The sequence below is a fragment of the Haliotis rubra genome, unplaced genomic scaffold (assembly GCF_003918875.1).
Source record: "Haliotis rubra isolate DU_JTF1 unplaced genomic scaffold, ASM391887v1 Scf84, whole genome shotgun sequence".
Lineage (NCBI taxonomy): Eukaryota > Metazoa > Mollusca > Gastropoda > Lepetellida > Haliotidae > Haliotis > Haliotis rubra.
The window spans coordinates 1,635,048-1,653,110 of NW_025767568.1; the positions used below are offsets into that span (position 1 = coordinate 1,635,048).

Consider the following 18,063-nt stretch of genomic DNA (forward strand, 5'->3'; position numbering starts at 1 on the left):
GAAACAAACAGACCAGTAAACTCCACCCAGATAACACTCAGTCAAATAGGTAACAGAGGTATACAGGTAACACAGTCAGACAGGTAAGCGAGGTATACAGGTAACGCACAGTCAGCCAGGTAATACACAGTCAGTCCGGTAGCATTCACCCATTCAGATATCCCCGCCCAGTCATGTAACAAACAGACCAGTAAACTCCACCCAGATAGCACTCAGTCAAATAGGTAACAAAGGCATACAGGTAACACAGTCAGACAGGTAATACACAGTCAGTCTGGTAGCATTCACCCATTCAGATATCCCCGCCCAGTCATGTAACATACAGACCAGTAAACTCCACCCAGATAACACTCAGTCAAATAGGTAACAGAGGTATACAGGTAACACAGTCAGACAGGTAAGTGAGGCATACAGGTAACGCACAGTCAGCCAGGTAATACACAGTCAAACTGGTAGCATTCACCCATTCAGATATCCCCGCCCACTCATGTAACATACAGACCAGTAAACTCCACCCAGATAACACTCAGTCAAATAGGTAACAGAGGCACCATGTAACACAGTCAGACAGGAAACACAGGCATACATGTAACACAAAGTCACACATGTAACAGATCCATACATGTAACACACATACAGACAGGTAACAGAGGCATACTCGTAACACAGTCAGATAGGTAACAGAGGCATACAGGTAACACACAGTCAGACAGGTAACAGAGTTATACAGGTTACATACAGTTAAACAGGTAACGGAGGCATACATGTACCAAAGACGTACAAGAGGCATACAGGCAACACAAAGCCAGACAGGTAACAGAGGCATACAGGTAACACAGTCGATTAAGTAACAGAAGCATACAGGTAACACAGTCAGATAAGTAACAGAGGCATACAAGTAACACAGTCAGATAGGTAACAGAGGCATACAGGTAACACACAGTCAGACAGGTAACAGAGTTATACAGGTTACATACAGTTAAACAGATAACGGAGGCATACATGTACCAAAGACGTACCAGAGGCATACAGGTAACACAAAGTCAGACAGGTAACAGAGGCATACAGGTAACACAGAGGTACCAGATGCATACAGGTAACACACAATGAGACAGGTAACAGAGGCATAAAGGTAACACACAGTCAGACAGGTAAAATTCACCCATTCAGATACCACGCCATGGAACATACAGTTAGACTGGTAACAGGGTCATAAAGGTAAAACACGGTCAGACTGGTAACACTCGCCCATTCAGATCACAGGCTCTGTCCTGTCAGACAGTCAGACACAAGACAGAGGCATACGGGTAACACAGACAGACAGGTAGCATTCTCCCATTCAGATACCACATCAGGTAAGGTAACACACAGACAGGTAACATTCACCCATGTAGATGCCACATCAGGTAAGGTAACACACAGAGAGGTAACATTCACCCATTCTGATACCACATCCAGTAAGGTAACACACAGACAGGTAACATTCACCCATTCTGATGCCACATCCAGTAAGGTAACACACAGACAGGTAACATTCACCCATTCTGATGCCACATCAGGTAAGGTAACACACAGACAGGTAACATTCACCCATTCTGATACCACATCCAGTAAGGTAACACACAGACAGGTAACATTCACCCATTCTGATACCACATCCAGTAAGGTAACACACAGACAGGTAACATTCACCCATTCTGATACCACATCAGGTAAGGTAACACACAGACAGGTAACATTCACCCATTCTGATACCACATCCAGTAAGGTAACACACAGACGGGTAACATTCACCCATTCTGATGCCACATCAGGTAAGGTAACACACAGACAGGTAACATTCACCCATTCTGATGCCACATCCAGTAAGGTAACACACAGACAGGTAACATTCTCCCATTCTGATGCCACATCCAGTAAGGTAACACACAGACAGGTAACATTCACCCATGTAGATGCCACATCCAGTAAGGTAACACACAGACAGGTAACATTCACCCATGTAGATGCCACATCAGGTAAGGTAACACACAGACAGGTAACATTCACCCATGTAGATGCCACATCAGGTAAGGTAACACACAGACAGGTAACATTCACCCATTCTGATACCACATCAGGTATGGTAACACACAGACAGGTAACATTCACCCATGTAGATGCCACATCAGGTAAGGTAACACACAGACAGGTAACATTCATCCATGTAGATGCCACATCCAGTAAGGTAACACACAGACAGGTAACATTCACCCATGTAGATGCCACATCAGGTAAGGTAACACACAGACAGGTAACATTCACCCATGTAGATGCCACATCAGGTAAGGTAACACACAGACAGGTAACATTCACCCATGTAGATGCCACATCAGGTAAGGTAACACACAGACAGGTAACATTCACCCATGTAGATGCCACATCAGGTAAGGTAACACACAGACAGGTAACATTCACCCATGTAGATGCCACATCAGGTAAGGTAACACACAGACAGGTAACATTCACCCATGTAGATGCCACATCAGGTAAGGTAACACACAGACAGGTAACATTCACCCATTCTGATACCACATCCAGTAAGGTAACACACAGACAGGTAACATTCACCCATGTAGATGCCACATCAGGTAAGGTAACACACAGACAGGTAACATTCACCCATTCTGATGCCACATCAGGTAAGGTAACACACAGACAGGTAACATTCACCCATGTAGATGCCACATCAGGTAAGGTAACACACAGACAGGTAACATTCATCCATGTAGATGCCACATCAGGTAAGGTAACACACAGACAGGTAACATTCACCCATGTAGATGCCACATCAGGTAAGGTAACACACAGACAGGTAACATTCACCCATGTAGATGCCACATCAGGTAAGGTAACACACAGACAGGTAACATTCACCCATTCTGATACCACATCAGGTAAGGTAACACACAGACAGGTAACATTCACCCATGTAGATGCCACATCAGGTAAGGTAACACACAGACGGGTAACATTCATCCATGTAGATGCCACATCAGGTAAGGTAACACACAGACAGGTAACATTCACCCATGTAGATGCCACATCAGGTAAGGTAACACACAGACAGGTAACATTCACCCATGTAGATGCCACATCAGGTAAGGTAACACACAGACAGGTAACATTCACCCATTCTGATACCACATCCAGTAAGGTAACACACAGACAGGTAACATTCACCCATGTAGATGCCACATCAGGTAAGGTAACACACAGACAGGTAACATTCACCCATTCTGATACCACATCAGGTAAGGTAACACACAGACAGGTAACATTCACCCATGTAGATGCCACATCAGGTAAGGTAACACACAGACAGGTGACATTCACCCATGTAGATGCCACATCAGGTAAGGTAACACACAGACAGGTAACATTCACCCATGTAGATGCCACATCAGGTAAGGTAACACACAGAGAGACTCGTATAAAACACCCAACCAGATAACACAGTATCGGAGATGCAGCACACAAAACCAAGGGCACACAGGTAGCACACAGGTAGCACACAGGTAGCACACAGTCGGACAGATGGCACACACAGACTGGGAAATAAAACACCTACCAGGTGACATACAGGTACACAGATACACTGATAAAAGAAAGGTAACACACATTCAGGTAACAGGTAACACATATCCAGACAGGTAACAGGCACTAATACAGGCAAGAGACATGTGACAGATCAACCACCTGATCCCCATGTCTGTCGATTCCCACATGCACCATCTACCCAAGTGATTGTAGAGGAGACACTCTCTTAGAAGCATCAAACATAACATATAAAAGTAAACGTACAGTTTTAGACTAAGTGAAATTCTGGCACATGGTCGGATAGTGTGAAATGGTTTTAGGCCTTTCGTGTTTTAATAGTGACTGAGTACTGGACATAGTTCCCTGGCCGGTTGATAGTGGACAACTAGCATCTTGGGAGGTAGCTTCTTAAATGAATGTCTCCGAGAGAGGTCAAATAGATATTGTTGCACTCTACGAAACTGATAATCAGAGTTCATTTGGTCGCATGTCCGAGAGCGGGTACCACCTGAAACTGGAGGGTTGTAATCCGTGGTATTCAAGGGTAGCGTTGATAATGTTTCTCAGAAACATCGTCTCCAAATGGACTCAAATGCAGCTCAAGGGATATAACCATTCCCATGTATATATTTTAGGTGCGCCTCTTATGTTTATACTCCAGATCGATTACTGCTCCATAGTTCCTGGGAGGTGGCGGCGGTGGTGGTGGTAGTGATGGCAAACGGAATCGGATGGTCAGGTTCGCTGGCGTGGTTGACACATGCCATCGTATCCCAACTGTGTAGATCAAAAAACCAACAAACAGACTGAAATGACAGCATTGGTTGTCTTTTACATTTAAGTAAAAGGTGAAACAACAAATTTTATGACGCTTTAGGGGTGCTAAATGCAGATCGAGTCATTCGCGGCAACTCCGGTTATCGCATTACGTGATTGTATTAGAAAATCATGAAAAATATATATGGTCATTATGACACTGCTGGTGACTGGATTGTCTGGTCCAGACTCGATTATTTACAGGCCGCTGCCATATAACTGATATTGAGAGCGCTGCGTAAAACTAAACTCATTCACTCACTCACTCATTCACTCACTCACACACTATGACATGGCAAAGAACATAGCTAACAGAATTGTGTTTCCTAATTTGACGTTTTTAATAATGCACACAAATACACATACATGCGTTTGTCTCAACAAAGGAACTAACCCGTGAAGATCCGGGTTAGAACTGATCTTCAGTAACCCATGCTTGTCGTAAGAGGCGACTAACGGGATCCTGTGGTCAGACTCACTGACTTGGTTGACACATGTCATCGGTTCCCAATTGCGTAGATCGATGTTCATGTTGTTGGTCACTGGATTGTCTGGTCCAGACTCGATTATTTACACACCGCCACATATAGCTGGAATATTGCTGAGTGCGGCATTAAACAAGAAACAAACACAACGCCTCACGTTTCCAAATCAGCATATTCTTTGATGATCTTCAGGTCTTGCTTTGGGAATCTTACGTGCGTTTTCCGACGTTTGAAGATAACGCACGTTTGTTTGTTTGCTGTCCACTGCCCCACCATGTATTCATGAAATGCCACACGACTAGCCAGTCTCCTGTACTGATCATTGTTTTCTATTCCTTTTCTGTCTTAAATTAATCGTTGGAAAGCATTTAATTTGGCACCGTAGAAAAGAAATACCGTCCTGGTACTGTAACGTTAGAAAAGATCATTCATAACTGTACTTTATTACACTATACTGGGTGTAGGACCCGTGAAGGTCCGGGTTAGAATATTGATCTTCAGTAACCCATGCTTGTCGTAAGAGGCGACTAGCGGGATCGGATGGTCAGGCTCGCTGACTTGGTTGACACATGTCCTCGGTTCCCAATTGCGCAGATCGATGCTCATGCTGTTGATCACTTACAGACCGCCGCCATATAGCTCAAACATTGCTGAGTGCGGTGTAAAACTAAACTCACTCACTAAAGGTTTCCGACCTGCGTGTAATGGCAAGTACATTTTTGCAAGTAATATATACAATTTAGCATTTAACTACTATTTAACATATGTTCGTGGCCTAATGACGTATTTTCTACACCAATGACATAAGTATGCAAATTAGGTAACCGGAAATGGCACTTTTTCCGCCGGTGTTTCAGGTGAGTGCACGGTTTGAATCGAATGCTGAATATTAGTGATATCAAACCAGAGATACTCATGTCACACAGAATCGGTGTTGTTACCGTTTGTTATTCTGCAAAACTAGAGCAGTTTTTGAATAATCCGAGGTACTTTTTCGTCAGCGAATGAATATGACGAAAAGGAGTTTACAAATTCTATTTATTTTGGTTCAAACGGCAATGGAAAACATTTATAATTATTACTTGGCACAATAATAATTCGACACGTTTCTGGTGTTAATGCATTTATTTCATAGAACGGAAAGAGTAATAAGGAAATGAGATTCCTAAAAAGAATCCATCACCCTTTTTTCTAGTTTGTGAAATATCAACCCCGTCCCGTTAAGTACCAATGACACGGCAAATACAAAAATAACTTAGAATCAGTTGATATTTTCCTTATTGAAAAACAAAACAGATAGCTGGAATATTGCTGACCGAGGAGTTTAACAAACAAACTAAATATACGTCACCGGGTAGAAGGGTGAAGGCCACGCCAGGCGTGGAAGTACAGTGTTGGTCCCCCATGTGGCGGAATGGCAGTAGACGTCCCGATATCTACAAACTGTTGGGCGTCTTGAAAAGTAGGATTCTTAAAATACGAAATCACAGTTTAACGAAGTGGTACAGACCTCGAAGAAGGAAGAATAGAAAACTTGTCCATGAACTCAAGATCTATTAGAGAAATAGAGCGCATGAGAGCATCTCATATTGTGACACTTAAGTAATTTGTATGATATGTGATGTGATGCCAGAGATATGTGATTAGAAATGTGCCATGTATCGAAATATGTTCGGCGTATATAAAGTGGCGATCGTTTTGTTTTAAATCTTTTAGGGAATACTTTTACTCAGTATTCATCTGATGAAGGGGCAAGACGTAACTTAAACCGTCTTTAAAAAGAAAAATAAGAAGTTGTTAGCCATAACATGTCTGTGTCATAATATGTGATTGTTTAGAAATATTTGAGATACTTGATTCATTCATACACTTAATGCTCTTGCCACCGTTTTCATCAATTGAAGGCAATACATGCAATGAAAGTTCAAACGTTAAAAATGGTAGACATGGTGGAGGTTATTTTCAAATTTGTCGCATCACGATGTCCGATGCAATTTCTTATTATTACATATGTTTCCATGTCTTTTCAGGGAACAGTTGACTTGCCTGTGCATGTGTTTGTGTGTGCTGGCATCGAAGGAGCAGGGCACAGTCACCTTTAAGCGAATACCTGGAATCGTAACTACCTCAAAGTGATTCATAACACATGCTCTTGATTAAAAGTCGTACAGCGTAATCTGCATTTAGCAGAGATTTGTTGTGATTGGAGAATGGGGTTTGTAATATACATTGAAAAGGTAATTTAAGACTGCATCAGTAAAACGTCAAATTCTGATTCAGAATTTGTCTTTTGTCATTTAGGTGATATTAGCAGTGAAGTAAACATCTCCCCAAAACAAGGGAGATAACTGACTGTTATCTCCTGTTTAAGCTTGCATCTTATCCTCTGTGATGTTGTATGTACTAATGAAACAGCAGATAATGTTGCTAGGTCAGGATGCTAAAGGATGAGGTTGATAACTTTCAATTTAGATTTTTCCCAAAGAGATTTTGAATGTGCCATTGGAAAGTCGGTCTCCAAGAGATGGCGACACTAGCGCGACGCTGGATCTGCTGGTCGACATTTGTACCGGCTCTGTCTTATCTGGGCTCCCGTTTCGGAGAGCTATCGTAGCGCTGCGTACGACTGTCGAAAGTCTATGTTACAGTATAGAAGGTATCACAGTCGGAGCGCTACGATAACATTTTGAAACGGGACCTGTATTGTGTAAATCCTCTTCGTAAGAGACGAAGTTGGCCAGTCTGCATTAAACGCCTTCACAAGTGTAGTTGATAAAGAAGCATTGTAGTGATACTTAACGCCTGAAATAGTTCAACACTATCTATTGGAGTGTACCCGTTATGTTTGCATCAGACAAAATCTTAGAAGTACCCTGCTTGAGAAAAGTTATACATTTTCCCTTGCTGCAATATTGGGCCCCAACATCCTATACCGTTCAATTCAAAGGGCTATACTGGAGTACGTGACTGCATCAGGCAATCATGAGACAGCCTAAGCTTATGTGATCTGACAGAAACATTAAACCATATTATGTATATATTGCTGTTAAATCGTTTCAACATTTATCTTGTTGGTCTTCTGCATTTTTATTGAACGAGCATCAAATTTGTGTATGTTTTCGGCTTTTTCAATAACAAAAACTGGTTTGCTTGATGTTCTATTCCAAGAAGACGACCCTGACTTAACATCAAAATACGTGAATACAATGAATACATTTTGATGTAATCTGTTGATACAGTACAGTATATTTATCAACATCAGGTAGTGTGTGTGTGTGTGTGTGTGTGTGTGTGTGTGTTGGGGGGCAGACCCTACTTCTGGTCCAAGTGACCGTTATAATATGCCATCACTACCACCACCACCACCGCCACCTCCCAGGAACTATGGAGCAGTATTCGATCTGGAGTATAAATACAGAAGCGCATGTAAAATATATACATGAGAATGGTTTTATCCCTTGAGCTGCATTTGAGCCCATTTGGAGACGATGTTTCTGAGAAACATTATCAACGCTACCCCTGAATACCACGGATTACAACCCTCCAGTTTCAGGTGATACCCGCTCTCGGACAGGCAAATGCACTCTGATTGTCAGTTTCGTAGAGTGCAACAATATCTATTTTACCCCCAACCTGACTGTGTACCAACTGGCAATGGAGTATCAGTAATTTTGTATTTCGTTTCATATATGCAACACAACATTGCTAGTCCTGTGTAAACAGGTCAATAAACAATAAAACAATACTTTTTTCAGATAAATACGTCTGTAAATAATTCTAAGACCGTACACCATTGTTGTGATGCGTATCTGCGACGTTTCCTAAATTATTATTTATCGTATCGTGCATATTTTTTATCCGTACATACGCTGATAGGCCTTTATCCGGTAGCCCTGCGCCGGTTTGGGTAATAACACTCTAACGGTTTTTACTTTGTCCAATCCCTTCTTTTATTTTATTCTTTCTCCATAAACGAGTAAACATTTGATTGAGTGGTTAATGATATCCCACCATATGTCCACACCACGGGTACAGCAAATGCAGCAATTGAAGCGATCCCAAAATATAGGATGCTTGTCAACTTCCTTCCAATTCTGGGAATAGAGATGGCACGTCAGTGAAATGAGAGTACCTCTTGACATAATTCCAGCCATGTCAAAATATCTGAATCTGAGTGACGGAACAGTTCAAGACATGCTTACGCTTTTTCGCCAATACCTGGTGTCATCGCTGACTTATTCATTCATTAATTTTGACTACTATATAGCATTATGCATTTACAAATAAAAGCGACAAAACCCTCTCCGCATCCATTAGACATCTCTGCTAAAAGCTGAGTCGATTGTACAATTCTGACTGTGTCATGCGTATGTATTTGTTTCAACAGTAATACAGCTGTATGATGTTTTTTGTAAACAATCGAGTTCGACCAGACAATCCAATGATTGTCAACTTGCGATATGGACGGATCTGACGGATTAACAAATGTTCGGATTAACAAGTGTTTGTATAAACGAATGTTTGTCTTAACGAGTTATGCATACAACTATGTCCCTGTTATTGTTCTACAGTTATAGGGGCGGTGGGGTAGCCTAGTGGTTAAAGCGTTCGCTCGTCACGCCGAAGGCCCGGCTTCCATTCCCCACATCGGGACAACGTGTGAAGCCAATTTCTGGTCCCCTTACTAAAAACGGCGTAAAATCCAACTCAGTCAGTCAGCCTTCAATTACATATCACTTATTGACTTTTGTGAAATGCTTGTGTTAGTTTGTCAAACCATACGATTTGTTTCTCAATCTGCCGACTCAGCTTTTTCTTGCTCCAACGGATGTGAGCATGTATAATAGTATGTGTCATATAACAAGGTACCTACTTGTTAGCTAGGACGAACGTCAGCATGGTGCCTGGTACCTCGACAATGGACATAAGGAAGATGTTGAGGTAGGGGCTTCCTGACAGAGAACCGACTCCAAATGATAGACCGTAGTACACAAGCGACATGCAAGCCCTGAAAAAAACGTATCAGAATGTGAGGGGCTATCCAACACAGGGAAATAATTATGAGCAGGGTTTCTTTTAATTTTTTTTATATTTTTTAGAAAACGTAGCAGATACGCACCACGGCAATGGTGTACGGTCTTAAAATATTTTACATGCGTATTTATCTGAAAAAGTATTGTTTTATTGTTTATTGACCTGTTTACACAAGAGTAGAAATGTTGTGTTGCATATATGAAACGAAACACAAAATTACTGATACTCCATTAAATTCCACTCTGAAGTTTTTCCAGTAGTCCTATATTGAAACATTCAGGAGTACGTACTCGTGATGTTGAAAAATTATCTGGAGCCCTGCATCAGTACTGTCTGTGTCAATGTTACCGCATACATTTTATCACGAACTAATACCAGACCCCAAATGCCACCATGTTCCATGTTCGTAATGGTACGTATACCGAAATGACTGCACCAAACTACTACACTGCTCCAACACACTGCCACAATACAACGTAACTCTCCCGCACCGGATCATATCTACGGTACAGGAAACAAGATTGGGATGGCTTTTGTTTACTGACGAGTCGAGATTTCATCTGGCAGGTCAGACGGCGAGGTGAACGGTATGCGTTGTTCTACGTCGACAGTTTGGTGTTGACAGCGTTATGGTATGGGGAGACATGCCATCCCATGTTTGGACATAACTTGTCGATGGCCATCTGATAGGTCTGCGATATGGGGAATGAGATCACTGGGTCTCATGTGCAGCAGTTCATTCAAGGACAGAGACGTAACTTTAAACTTCATCACATCACATCGCATCACATTACACCACACATCACACATCACACATTACACCCCACGTCACACGTAACACCACACCACACATCACATCACATCAAACGTCACACATTACACCCATGTCACACATTACATCACACGTCACAAATTACACAAAACGTCAAACATTACACCACACATCACATCACACGTCACACATCACATCCCACGTCACACACCACGTCACATATTACACCACATCACATCACAGGTCACTAATTACACCACACATCACACATTACACCACACATCACATCACATGTCACACATTACACCACAGATCACACATTACACCACACATCACACATTACACAACACATCACATCACACGTCACACATTACACCACACATCACACATTACACCACACATCACATCACACGTCACACATCACATCACACGTCACATCACACGTCACACATTACACCCCACGTCACATATTACACCACACATTACACCCCACGTCACACATTACACCACACATCAAATCACACGTCACACATTACACCCCACGTCACACATTACACCCCACGTCAAACATTACACCACAAATAACACGTCACACATTACACCAAACATCACATCACACGTCACACATTATACAACACATCACATCACACGTCACACATTACACCCCACGTCACATATTACACAACACATCACATCACACGTCACACATTACACCCCACGTCAAACATTACACCACAAATAACACGTCACACATTACACCACACATCACATCACACGTCACACATTATACAACACATCACATCACACGTCACACATTACACCACGCGTCACATATTACACTACACATCACATCACACGTCACACATTACACCCCACGTCAAACATTACACCACAAATAACACGTCACACATTACACCACACATCACATCACACGTCACACATTACACCACACATCACACCCCACGCCACATATTACACCACACATCACACCCCACGTCAAACATTACACCACAAATAACACGTCACACATTACACCACACATCACATCACACGTCACACATTACACACCACGTCACATGCTACACCACACATTACATCAGACGTCACACATTACATCCACGTCATACATTATACAACACATCACATCACACGTAACACATTACACCACACATCACACATTACACCATACATCACATCACACATCACACGTCACGCGTCACACATTGCACCACACATCACGTCACACGTCACACATTATATCACACATCACATCACACGTCACACATTATATCACACGTCACACATTACACCCCACGTCAAACATTACACCACACATCACATCACACGTCAAAAATAGCATCACGTCACACGTCACACATTACACCCCACGTCACACACTACACCACTCATCACGACACACATTACACCACACATCAAATCACACATCACACGTCACACATTACAACACATATCACATCACACGTCACACATAACATCACGCCACGCGTAACACATTACACCTCACGTCACATATTACACCACACATCACATCACACGTCACACATTATACCACACATCACACGGCATACATTACACCCCACGTCACACATTACACCACACATCACATCACACATCACACATTACACCACACATCACATCACACGTCACACATTGCACCCCACGTCACATATTACACCCCAGTTCAATGTGTGAAGCCCATTTCTGGTGTCCCCAGGCGTGATATTGCTGGAATATTGCTAAAAGCGGCATAAAATCAAACTCACTCACTCACTTACTCATTACACCCCACGTCACACATTGCACCCCACATCACATCACACATCACACCACCAATCACATCACACGTCACACATTACGATACACCTCACATCACACGTCACACCACACATGACATCACGTCACATCACACGTCACACATGTGACGTGATTGCACCACACATCACGTCACGTCACACGTCACACCACACATTGCCCCCCACGTCCCACGTCCCACCACACATCACGTCACGTCACACGTCACACCACACATTGCACCCCATGTCCCACGTCCCACCACACATCACGTCACGTCACACGTCACACCCCACATTGCACCCCACGTCACACGTCACACCACACATTGCACCCCATGTCCCACGTCCCACCACACATCACATTACGCCACACATTACACCACACATCACGTCACGTCACACGTTACACCCCACATTGCACCCCACGTCACACGTCACACCACACATTGCACCCCATGTCCCACGTCCCACCACACATCACATTACGCCACACATCACATAACGTCATACCAAATATTACATCACGTCACACATCACAGCACACCACACGTTACACCTCACATCACACTTCACACATCACACTACACGTCGCAATCACATTACCAAGACAACGCACCTCTGCACACCATGCAACATTCAAACTGTTGACGGGAGAATTCTAACTTAATTTCCAACCCTTGTCCGGATGACCTTCACCAGTAACAAGGAACATATGAGGGGCGTTTACAGATTCTTATAATGTTCTTGCAACAAATTGGTCGTCCTCTTCATTCCAATACACAGCTCGTCCACAACAGATTTCTAATACAAACGTTTGTTTACAACGCCGTGGGGTCTTTAGTATCTACCGCTCCATACTCTTCAAACGAACTGGATGACAAGCGACCAACAATACATGTTCCTGACCTATTATAGTCGCGGTAGGGGTACTAGTGGGGTCCTGTGCTCACCAGATGAACTGGATGACAAGCGACCAACAATACATGTTCCTGACCTATTATAGTCGCGGTAGGTGTACTGGTAGGGCACTGTGCTCACCAGATAAAATGGATGACAAGCGACCAACAATGACTTATCTTGCCTTTCACATAAATGTCGTTTTCTGATTGGCTGAGCCAATCAATGTACCCCGCTTACAAGCGTGTTACATTTTCTAGGTTACCCGCTGGAAATGGCCAACTGTGGGAATTCGTTTGGTACTTCGTGTTAGTAGTGTTTGGGCTGTTTGGGTCTAACGCCGGTACTCCTTATTACGATCCAATACCCGTGCTTCCCCTCGCCCTTCTTGCTCAGATTACATGAACAAATATAGAGGGTACATCAACCCATGTTTCCACCCCGCGACCCCCTCGTGACCTGAAACAACTTATAATCTTCCTGACCTGTTAAGGCCGCGGTAGGTGTACTAGTAGGGCTCCATACTCTCCAGATAAACTTGAATATCAGTGACCTCCAGGTCAGGTCGAGGTGGTTTTACTAGTAGGGCTCCATACTCACCTGATGAACTGGATGATCAGTGACCTCCAACACAAACTCCAGCCCTGGTACAGGTCGAGGTGGTTTTGCTAGTAGGGCTCCATACTCACCAGATGAACTGGATGATCAGTGACCTCCAACACAAACTCCAGCCCTGGTACAGGTCGAAGTGGTTTTGCTAGTAGGGCTCCATACTCACCAGATGAACTGGATGATCAGTGACCTCCAACACATGCTCCAGCCCTTGTAAAGGTCGAGGTACGTGTACTTAGTGCCCGATGCCCGCAATGTATTTTCCTCCTCTGCAACCCGTTTTAGCATCTCTGCGGGGTTGGGAGATTTCTCCTTCCGGTTGTATCGACTCATCTGCTCGACCACCTTCTCCGCCTCCTCAAGCCGTCCCTTCACAGTCAGCCACCGGAGGCTTTCTGGGACGATGCTAAACAAAAGTAATACTCAAACTCAAACGAAACCGTGATCATGTGAGCAGGTTAGATAGTGACTAGCATTATTAGAACAGTATCACGGCAAGGGACAGTGGAAATGGGCGACACCCTTTGTATCTTGCCATTGTACGCATGTGGGAGCGCCACTTTAAGCAATAATCCAGTAAAATGACGACGGGGATCCCGGGGCTTCACACATTGTTCCCATGTAGGGAATCGATCCCTGGTCTTCGGCGTGACGAGCCAAGGCTTTAAAAATCGGCTACACCACCGCCCAACCGTTATGGGAAACGGACCTACTGTACACAAGCGAAAGCATGCGCATGCTTGACCCTTTTCTAAAACTGAAGGATATTTGTGGATGATTCGTATTTTACAAGAGAGCCATCCAGATCTACACAAAAATGGACTGCACGTCAGACATTACCAAATGGGAATAAATCGAGTAGGCCCGAATGGAACAGTTCACTTCATCCCACAGAAGCCATTCCAAGTCAAATGCCATTTGCATATAGCGCTCGGGTGGGCAGCAACTCCACTATTGCCTCTTCCCATTTTATTTGGTCAGCGATTGTTTTACGTTACCACGTCTGCAATATCACGGCGCCAAAAATACGACTTAGCCTTCTCTTGGAAGATTAAAGAGAGTAGGAAGTGAAGGAGTTACTTTTAAACCTGCTTTAGTGCTTACAGGCTACGTTCACAGCCTTGGCGAAACCCACGAGCATAGGTACCACGAGCAGGACAAACCGGGATTCGAACCCACTAGAATCCCAAAAGGATGCAATGAATCGTGAATCACAGCACATTTGAAGGCTGGCCACACTATGATTCCCGATGCTTATTGAAACAGAACAAAGTGTATTGTGTCACTCACAACCAGCCCAGGAAAAAAGGGATGTGCAGAGCTGCGTTGATGAGGTGTTGGTTGTGCCAGTCTGGCTGCAGCCACTTTGCCAAAGCCATCAACCCAACTCCACACGCCCAGAGAGGCAGCGAGGAACAAACCGACCTCCATTTGGTACCCACGAACTCCATCGCATATGGATATGAAGTTGTGAAGAATATGCCTATCCCGAAGCCAATGAAAAACCTGAAAGTGGCAAACATTTGCCAAGACACCGAGAAAGCAGCTCCAATGTTGCACACGCCGTGTAAAAGGATCCCAAGGTAGTAGGTCCTCTTCTTTCCAATGACATCAGCTGACTGTCCTCCCAAAAACGCACCTGCCATGACGCCGGCCATCTGAATTGACGTCATTGTTGCCGCAATTGTGTCTTTGTCACAGACAAGGTTCCACTGGATAAAATAGAAACGTTCGCATATAGTCTGTTTGTTCGTTGCCTAACACATCAAGAAATATTGTCTTGTAAACACTCCACTGTTGTCGAAAATACTTTGGGTCGATCACGCTTTGAACAGTATTATAACTTTCTGTGGAAGAAAAGCCGGGAATGGTGATGCACACCACCACACACTGACAACTTATGAGTCAGATTTAGGGTATAAATGGGAGTAGAACCGACGATGATCCGACCCACAGGGACTCACAGGGTGCTGATAAACGGGCACTCACAGGGTGCTGATAAACAGGGACTCACAGGCTGCTGACTAGCGGGGAGTCATAGGGTGCTGACCTACAGGGACTGACGGGCTGCTGACAAACAGGCGCTCACGGGGGATTGACAAACGGGGACTCACTGGGTGCTGGCAAACGGGTACTCACAGGGTGCTGACAAACGTGGACTCACGGGTGTCGGATAAAAGATGAATTCACGGCATCCGTGTTTGATTCAACGACGACTTACAAGGTTCAGGCAAACAGAAACCAGCTCAGCAACACTGACCACCACATTCGTTCTCCTACACGGTCACATAAACAGATTGTTCACTAGATCCACAATGGGGGCACGACGTGTTGAGGATACAACACACTCACCTGATTAATGACGGTGTTCATATCATGGGCGTATACATAGGTGCAGGAGTTGTTATCACCCTTGGGACACTGCTGGAACGTCGTGTTGTCCCTGTAGCTGACGTTGTTGGGGTCAACGCGGGGAGGTGTGCACCACCAGTCTGGGGCGACGCTTGCGAATGACATTATCATCATACTCCAAGCGAGTATCAGCTAAAAGGAGAATACTAGAAAATTGCAATAATTTGCTGGGTGAAACATAAAGTCATCAGAAACATGTACCCCAATATTTATTTCAAAAATATGGTTTGTTGTGTTTTTATCGCGAAAACAGTTTCTGTTATCTCAGCTTCGGCCATTATGCATATTCTGCTGGAACTCACGTGACCTTTCCGCTCGTGACGTCATATGTGACAAACGTCCTCCATATTGCCAACGAACAATCGCTACAGTTTCTGTCGTTTTGTAAATGGTATGATGGTGTATTCCGTTCCCTGGGGCCACCATTTCTTCCGTTTTCCAAGTAAAGAGACAGATTTAGGCAGGGGAAATGCTCCGATCATTCCGAGTCGGACGCATATGAAAGAGACATGCACACATGGGGTATGGAAATCCCAAAGCTAGGCTGAAGAAGGAAGAAGTACCCACGAGATTCATTTATACTCCATCATTCCCTGTTACAACTTACTGTCAGTGGTATTTTAAACATAAAATTAGTTTAAAGTCCAATTGCCAGTCAGACTGCCCCCGCTACAAATTGCCCCAGCAAAGTTAGTCAAAATGCCCTGAGGTTTTGGTCAAATTGCCCCATGGGGTAGTCAAAATGCCCCAATTTATTTAAAATGATTAAATATAGGCCATAAATGCATAGTTTTGTCAACTTTGATATTATGTTCTTCATTTAAAATTATATACATAGATATGAGTTTACTAATGGAACATTTATCAGAAATATACTTCCAAATAATTTTTATATGAAGAACATTATATCAAAGTTGACAAAAACTATGCATTTACGGCATATATTTAATCATTTTTAATAAATTTGACCCAATTAGAATGAATGACTAAAGGACAAGGTATGATAAAGGCCGTTATTGGCCCACAAAATTTCATGATATTCAAAGTTCTACAACATGATAATTTTAGCATAAAAAATGCTAAATAAATTGTTGAAATTACCTCCATATGCCTTTTTTATGTTTTAGTGCTGTTTTTTTTCCTCTTTGAAGACCTCAAAGTTTACCTATTTTACAATATCTTCGAAAAACCTACATTTTCATACTTTCAGAGTGATAAAAAAGTGTGAGCAAAAGCATGACCCATCCCAATTTTTTCACCGCACATGAAGAGAGTAAATTAGAATGCACTCCTAAAAAATTGTGGTGGGTCACGCTTTTGCTCATATCAAAATGTTTAAAAAAAGTACATTTTTCTGTTATATGAAATTGCCCCATACAACATCTCAAAAATAAACATTGGCGTAAAGTAATATCTCTGAAAACTATCCGTCACATTTACACAACTATACCAGATTCATTATTTATTTTGAATGTTTTAGAGCACTAAAATGAACTTATCAAGCATGTTTATTAAACCATTCCATATCGTAAGGGACTCTCAAGGCTGATTACTTTGAGGTAAACAAGGGAAGTTTTTTGGAGACCCTGTTGATCTCTGCTGGAAAAGTAAGAAGACATCAGAAGATTTTTCAAAATATGAT

General features: G+C 43.1%; 2 protein-coding genes across 2 annotated transcripts in view; one reads left to right on the forward strand and one right to left on the reverse strand.

The window, feature by feature from the left end:
* Positions 1-8,192: 8,192 nt before the first annotated feature.
* On the reverse strand, positions 8,193-16,526 carry LOC124262484 (solute carrier family 22 member 16-like). The gene is made up of 6 exons (XM_046696990.1): positions 16,362-16,526; positions 15,300-15,721; positions 14,176-14,415; positions 9,754-9,888; positions 8,892-8,974; positions 8,193-8,281 (listed from the first exon to the last, which is right to left on the reverse strand). The coding sequence occupies exons 1-6, from the start codon at positions 16,524-16,526 to the stop codon at positions 8,193-8,195; spliced, it is 1,134 nt and encodes a 377-aa protein (XP_046552946.1).
* LOC124262492 (organic cation transporter protein-like) overlaps positions 14,042-18,063 on the forward strand; it is a 37,343-nt gene continuing 33,321 nt past the window's right edge. The window contains exon 1 of the mRNA XM_046696997.1: positions 14,042-14,145. The gene's annotated coding sequence lies outside the window, so the exon portion shown is untranslated. The remainder of the gene's footprint in view (positions 14,146-18,063) is intronic.

Coding starts and splice junctions, on each gene's coding strand:
- LOC124262484 (XM_046696990.1), bottom strand. CDS start 16,526: ATGTCATTCGCAAGCGTCGCCCCAGACTGGTGGTGCACACCTCCCCGC. Junction 8,975..9,753: donor ACGTTCGTCCTAGCTAACAA/GTAGGTACCTTG, acceptor CTCTATTCCCAG/AATTGGAAGGAAGTTGACAA. Junction 8,282..8,891: donor ACCCGTGGTGTGGACATATG/GTGGGATATCAT, acceptor TTTATACTCCAG/ATCGAATACTGCTCCATAGT.